General features: G+C 33.4%; 1 protein-coding gene and 1 non-coding gene across 2 annotated transcripts; one reads left to right on the top strand and one right to left on the bottom strand.

Annotated features, from left to right (window-relative positions):
- Window positions 1-1,425: 1,425 nt before the first annotated feature.
- On the top strand, window positions 1,426-1,497 carry TRNAE-UUC (transfer RNA glutamic acid (anticodon UUC)). The gene has a single exon. It is a non-coding gene; the product is annotated as a tRNA-Glu (tRNA).
- Window positions 1,498-1,943: 446 nt separating this feature from the next.
- On the bottom strand, window positions 1,944-7,859 carry LOC146924723 (GTP-binding protein At3g49725, chloroplastic-like). The gene is made up of 13 exons (XM_085709673.1): window positions 7,524-7,859; window positions 7,372-7,436; window positions 5,308-5,370; window positions 4,838-4,927; window positions 4,622-4,734; window positions 4,129-4,197; window positions 3,553-3,697; window positions 3,417-3,472; window positions 3,278-3,328; window positions 3,105-3,159; window positions 2,936-2,992; window positions 2,611-2,730; window positions 1,944-2,513 (listed from the first exon to the last, which is right to left on the bottom strand). The coding sequence occupies exons 1-13, from the start codon at window positions 7,837-7,839 to the stop codon at window positions 2,058-2,060; spliced, it is 1,656 nt and encodes a 551-aa protein (XP_085565799.1). The 5' UTR covers window positions 7,840-7,859; the 3' UTR covers window positions 1,944-2,057.

Genomic DNA, 7,859 nt, shown 5'->3' on the forward strand with positions numbered 1-7,859 from the left:
ATTAGTTCTATGCAGGTCATACAGTTAATGGGTTTTCACAATTCAATTAGTTTAATAAGAAATATGCAGGTCATTAGTACTGTATATTTTCAATATCATCTTCATGAAAAACGAAGCAATTTTTTTTCGGAAAGGAAAATGAAAATTGAAGCAAATTATAATACTCGGTTCGTCTCTCAATATTAGTCTTTTAAGGTTTGTGCACGATTATTAAAGAAATGATTAAGGGTGTGTTTGTTTCAAGTTTACCAAATTTATTCCTAGGAATAATATTCCTTGGAACATAACGATGGGAATATTATTTCAAGGTATTTAGAAAAAAGATGTTTGTTTAACATTATGATATTCCTGGGAACCATAAAAATAGGAATTATAATAGGAAATTACTCATGAATTTATTCCCATCTCCATGGGAACTTTATTCCCACCCTTTTCTTTGGGAAAATTTTTCTATTCCCAGGAACGTTTTATACCTGGGAATAAAATTTAATAAACTTGTAACAAACATAGGCATGTGTATTCCTATCGTTTTATTCCCAGGAATCTACGAAGATAACTTGAAACAAACGCACCCTAATTGTGTTGATTTCAATGGTAAAATTAGTGGCATTTACTAAAACACCCTTATTAATTGTAGTTAGTAGAATAATTAAGTTGAATGAAATTCAATAAATAAGGGTATAATAGTGGAAAAAAATAATAAATGCTGCATTGATACTATAAAGTGACAATTATTTTGAGAGAAAAAAAATGTTAAAGAGACAATAATTGTGAGACGGAGGGATTACAACTAAAAATTATACATGAGGGAAATATTTATTATTGGTCAATTAGTTAAAATTAAATAAATATTTATTTTATTAGTATTGTCTTATCTCAATATCTTCTAAAAATATTTGAGCAGCCTTATAATACACTAATTTTAAGTTACTCTATAATCATATACATGATACCTGCTTTTCAATACTCAATTAGTTCTAATTTTAAGTTACTCTATAATCATATACATGATACCTGCTTTTCAATACTCAATTAGTTAGAAGACTGCACTTTACTAATCAATTAGATAAAAGAAAACATGTATTTTATTAGTACTGTTTCAATATCTTTGAAATAAATAAATATACCGTAAATAAAAATTAACTGCATAAACTATAGGTGAGAAAAATATTTTTGATTGATCAATTAGTTAGAAGATGATCTTTTAATAATTAAAATTATTGATTTTTTTGATCAAATTAAACAGTATTCTCATGATAAGATTATGAAATTTCAGCTCAGGTGACAATTGATATATGTTTGAAGTTGGTAGCTTGGCTAGTGGTAATTGAAATTGTTTTGTTGCCAAAATTATTTAGCCAAATCAAAATTCAAAACAACTTTTGGTTTAGTTTTATAATTTTTGATACAGAACCCAACAACAAATCCATTGTCGTCCAGCGGTTAGGATATCTGGCTTTCACCCAGGAGACCCGGGTTCGATTCCCGGCAACGGAACTTTTTAAGCTTTTATTTCTTTATCTTTTAATAAATTCGATTCACTACAGTTTTAAGCTTTTATTTCTTTTTCTTTTAATAAATTGGATTCACTACAGTTTTAAGCTTTTATTTCTTTTTCTTTTAATAAATTGGATTCACTACAGTAAAATCAAAAACTAAACTTAAATTTATTTAGACCGTTCCGATCTTGATCAAATGCTTACTGCGTGAAAGTAGACCGTTCAGATCTTGATCAAATGCTTACTGCGTGAAAGTAGAGAAACGTGATCTGTATTTTTAATGTTCAGATTTTCAGTTGCACATGGATATGACAAATTGAAACAAGTATCCTGCAATTAAGCATAAAAATATAAACAATTGCATGGATGGATGGACCCATCATCAACACAATATAGTAAAGAAAAAAAGCCAATCTAATGTAACATATAATGCACTCTGCACCGTTTAAAGTAAGTCTCGTAAATGGCTCCAATAATTTTTTTATGATAGCAAAACTGACTGTTAACAAGATGAAGATGTAGCAAAAAAATAACGAGCAAAGCACACAACAAAACAAGCTAATTTTTTACAACAATGCTAGAATCTTGTGTATGTGAAGGCCTCCATTTTCTATCAAACAAATTTCTTTCAACCACTTGTGCACCCTTCAATTTCTCATCCTGACTACTCAGTTTCTCATCTATAAGTTCCATCAACTCTTGCAAACCGACTCTTGTGATGGCAGATGTTTTCACATGTGGACCAGACGGTAGCATCGCGCCGGCATTTTCCACACTATTGTCTTTATTAGAGGACTCAATTTGTTGGTCAGCCGCAGATGAAGGCAAACAAAAATCGCCTTCGTTAAGCGTAGTATCTTCCTCGTACAACCAACCATCAGAATAGTCTTCTTTTTCTTCCATTAATGTCTCAGTGCTCCCATCCTCCTCTCCATCAATGCTACTAGTTTCATCAGCCTCTTCATCTTCATCGAGATGTTCATCAACATCCGTGAACTCTTCTTCAGCATCAATCTGAACATTTCAGAGATTGAGTGGATATATATATATATACATTAAATTGTTTTACTTGCAGTTGCATTTTGGTAGAAGGGGAGATGAATCATTTTACCTTATTCCAAACTTCAATCATATTCTGAAGCTTCTCTTGTGACACGCCTATTTGTTGAAGAACTTGGAAGACCGTCATACGGTGCTCTTCAAGATTGGGAGCAGTAGAATCCACCACATGCTTCAAAAATGATAGATTTGTCAGTTGTGTTGCTTATGATGTACAAATGACCAATTCCAAGAGGATATCTTTTATATATTTTTTAGCAAAAGTAATCACACAATGCTAGAAATGATGTAGAAACTGTTGTGTGTGATGAAGACAAATCAAATAAGGGATTTATGAGTTTTTGTAACTGGTGTAAGAATTAGATGCAAAATCATACCACAAGCAGGTCTGCTTCCACCACTTCTTCTAAAGTTGCATGAAACGCTTCCACCAACTTCAAAATTTAAAAGAGAAAAGGGCAATTGTGTCATTGTTGACTAATTGTATTGACCAGACCAATAAACAAACATGCTGACATGGCAATTTGCTCATGCCTTTGTCATTACCTTTACAGGTAAATCAGATATAAATCCTACTGTGTCGCTAAAAAGCACTTTCCTCCTGTAAATAAAATTAGAACAGTGAAGTATATGTAAGTGTACCAAATGTTATCAAGCAGAGTACGAAAAAAGAAGAGAACTGAAAAAGAGATTAGAATATTTTGAACTGGTCACATTACCCCGAAGGAAGAACAGCACTTCTTAATCTAGGATCGACTGTAGCAAACAGTCTGCAATATATGCAACAGGAAAAAAGTTTACATTATAAAGTAAATATTAAAAAAAAAAGGATGTAAATGTAAGTACAAGGGATTTTACCGACAATCGCTATACAGATCACTGTCCGTTAGATTACTAACTAATGTAGATTTTCCCTAATAAAAACAAAGACATACATCAGCGATGCTGTCTAATTACAGTAAATAGCAAACACATATATACTTATACAACTTACAGCATTAGTATACCCAACAACAGCAACAGTGGCTAAGCGTTGTGCAGATGAACCCCCCTGCCTCTTCCGACCAGCACGTTGCACAGCACGGGTACGGCGAACCTCTTCAATTTGTGTCAGCAGATAGTTTCTCCTATCTAAGAGTCTAAGAGAGTTCCACAATTCAGAGACCAAATTATGTAATAAAAGGTGATCATAAAAAATGTTGTAATTGCACATTAACAAGTGGTTCATACATCATAGACAGGACAAAAATATCCAGCAAAACTACACTATAATGACAAGAATGTGTAAATGTCAAATAAGCCTGCAATCTGCATGCATGGAAGTTTGAAACACCACAAAACCCATAACATACATTTTTTCTTGGCATCCGTGTCTTCCAAATATTATTGTGGCCACAAACACGTTTACAGTGAATATTTTCAATGACTTGATGCAGTGAGAAAGTGAAAAAACCAGCTTTAAAAATAACACAAACTAGTGAGGAAACCATAAGAGATGCCAAGAAAAGGAAGGAATAGATTGCTTGAGGAAAAATGTATGTATCTTGAAAATTTAGTATGACAGTTATACCTTCGCCGCTGAAGCTGAAGTTCAGTTTCTCCGGCACCGCTCATAAAACCTTGGCCTCCACTTCCTCTCCTGATATTGACAAGAATTATAGTAAGATGCTGTAATTCTATTCAACAATTTACTAATTACTGATACTATAGATTAGGTGCATGCATAGATTCACAGAATTACACATTCTTCCAGAAATTTTTGCATAAGAGAAAGAGTGGGTGAAGAAAGTGATAGAAATTATATTCAATTTTCAACCACATTTGTACCTCATAATAGCAATATGTAAACAGAAAACTTAATATGTGAAGTAATAAAATATTTGGTGATCCAAACAATATGTCCAAGCAAAAAAGTAAAAGATCCGATCAGAGTTCAAATTTCATAGTTGCAATTAACCCATTCATCAATTAACATTAGAAAAACAAAACAATAATCATTTCTTCCAATTCAAAAATAGAATCAAACAACAGAAAATTAGTGGAAAGAAAAAGAGAAGTCCAACCCTCGGGCACTGACAACTTCAGCTTCTCCAGAAGCACCAAATGTTAAGCGACCATTAGGGCCTAAAACACGAACAAGTCTCGACTTCTTGTATGACAGAGCTGCAAGTTCAGCCTACACACTCAGATGTCAAAGCTCACTCTCAGTTACAAGGCAAATTTAAGATACAATACTATCAAGCATCAATCAAATTGCTGAATGAAACCACAAAACATACCTGCAGCTTAGCTTCCTTGGTGAATGCATGAGCATTAAAAATCTCAATTATAAGACCTATACGATCCACCACCGGTTTATTCCAAGCTCTCTAACAATAACAAGAAATCATTGTCAAAATTAAACAATTTTCAATTCCTAAATGAAAATTGAGTAAACAGTCATTTCCGTCCCTTAAATGTGTGATGCAATGTGACTGTAGTCCTTTGAATGTATTGAAATTACGAAAGCATCCCCAAGTGTGTCTTTTATTATTAGTAATTTTAAGGATCAAGCTGACTAAGAGAAACCACATTCGATGACCAAACCAACAAACAAAAGACACGTTTGAATACCAACTAACCAACGAAAGATGCACTAATGCATATTTTTGTAATTTTGATAGAATCAAGCACTACCGCGACAATAACTCACACATTCAACGACGAAAATGATTGTTTACTGAACAACAATTACACAAGCATAACTTACCTCCATATTTCTTATCTGAATACCAGACAATATTGCATTAACAAACACAGCATCCACTTCACCCTGTTACACACACACACACCAATCATATAAGTGATTATGTACAAGTTATCTATAACAAAACATAAAATATAGTCAGATTATTTTCATATAAGCTATAAACAGTTTTCATAAGTCACGTAAATAACTTATAAAAGTAAATTTAAAAAACAACTAATGGACATGTCATCAGTGGCGGGTCCACATAGTCCTCAGGGGATGCACTTGCCAACCCTCAAATCTTAATTTTTTCACATATACCCCTATGTTTTTTGCACTTTGAACCTGCTCATATTTTTTTTTTGCACCAGCTGCCCTATACCCAAACCACTTTCACTTTACTCACTTGCACATTTTAACCTCTCTCTAACTTCTCTCTAACTATACGTACTCCTAACTTAGAGAACCTCTCTTCCTCCACCTCCACCACTCCGATGGCAGCACCACCACCAAACTCCGCCGCGTCACAATCCAACCCTTCCACCTTCAGTCTCGCGAGCCTACCCTCCAACCATCTACAGTCTCGGATTCTCGATTGAGTTCTCTCTCTCCATCTCAAAAATCTGTTGCAACGCGAACCACCACTCTCTCCGCCTTATTTCGTCGTCCTCTGCCGTCGTGCAACCACAAAGGGACATTCAAAAGCTTTCAAAGACATTGAATCTCCCACCAAGGTAATCAATTATAAATCTTTGGTTTAGGGTTTTTAAATTTGGGATTTTTTTACATAACTTCAATTTTGATAAATTGTTTGATTGAATATGCAATTGAGGGTCCTAATGATATGTTTGTGTTGTGAAATTGATTGGAGAATTGGTTTAACGTGATAATGTGAACTGAGAATTGGAATGGATGGTTAGCGACTTACTGTCCTTTTTTATATAAATCATTTCAATGAAATATGTTCCTCCAAAAGTGTACAATGGATTGTGTATGTGTATCTCCTTTCTTGCGATGCTAATTCTTTTGTTATTTTCTCAATCTTTTGAATTATTTGGAATGGTAGTTTCTTTTATTTGTTGAATCAACTATAGTAATTAGTAAATCAACTATAGTTTGGTCACTGTTTCTATAATTCTATGACATTGTTTTTAACTTCTATTCATAATACTTCCATACTTTTATCAGTCATGGTACTGAGATAATGTTTTTAACTTTTGTTCATATTTTTATATCATGCTCATTGAATCTTAAAGTTTGTTATTGTGTTGATTGTTGTAGGAGTTATGCAGAATTTTTTAAAAAGATCAAGACCATCCCATGAGCAAGGATCTAGTTCTCAACATATTGATTATCCTTTAGTCTATGGACTTTTGAAGTTAGCAATGATTTTGCCCGTTGCCACATCAACCGTTGAACGAGCCTTTTCTGCTATGAAGATTGTGAAGTCTAGATTGCGTAATCGAATGGGAGATGATTGGATGAATGATTGTCTTGTGACTTATATTGAGAGAGATGTGGCGGACAAAATTGATGATGAGTTGAATATTCAACGATTTCAGAACATGGCACTGCGTAGGGGACATTTGTAAAGAATGGATGAAGTTTTTTGAGTACATTGTAAATTGAATACAATGTAATTTTTTGGATATATATTATTATATTTATTATAAATTAAAGTTTAAAATTTTGAACCTCCTGACCCTGGGTCCTGGCAACGCCACTGCATGTCATAAGCAGTTTTCATAACTTCTCATGTCAGAAGCATGGTAAAGCCCAACAAATAGAAAATAAGCTAAGAAAATGAACTTTAGAATTGAATAAATGAGAAAAAGTTAATCACATTTGGTGTATGAAATACTTTACACAGTGATCCTATCTATACTAACAAACTTCAACTAATTTTTAACTAATACTAACCAGCTTATAACTATGTTTAACAAGTTTAGTTATGATCAATGGTAATTAAATTTTTCTCATTCATTCAATTCTAAAGTTCATCTTTCTTACAATATCTAAACAATCTCTAATTATATGTAACAGTTTATAAACTCAAATAATTAAATCGAAACACGAAATTAATACCTTTGATTCTGCAGCATTTAAATGACACTTGATATTATCAACCGTTCCAGGTCCAAAATAAGTATCTACAAAACATAAAAAATATGAAATATACAAATTGGGTTACATTAAAAAAAAAAAAAACAAAAAACTTTTGAGTTGAAAAACCGAACCTGCACGAGGTTTATGTCCTTTAAGAGAAGGATTCTGAACAATAACATGCGGTGGTAATGGCAAATCAAAGAAATCAGTGTGAAAATAACCATCACGTTGATCTTCAAGTGAATTGGCTAGACACAGTGCTTCGTTGAGTTTGGCTTGTAAGAGCTTTTCGGAACGGAGACGAGGCTGAACGACGAGAAGCTTCGGTGGGGCGTCGTCGCCGGGAGCGGTGGAGTAGGGTGAGGGAGGAGGGTAAATTCGGCATTTTGAAGAAGTTAGGATTTTTCTCTTGGTAGATTCTAGTGTTGCAGACAAGTTTCTCAACATTCTTAGTTTCTTTGTTCTAT

Source organism: Medicago sativa, chromosome 5 (assembly GCF_051527215.1).
Source record: "Medicago sativa cultivar Bolivia chromosome 5, Bolivia_mono, whole genome shotgun sequence".
Lineage (NCBI taxonomy): Eukaryota > Viridiplantae > Streptophyta > Magnoliopsida > Fabales > Fabaceae > Medicago > Medicago sativa.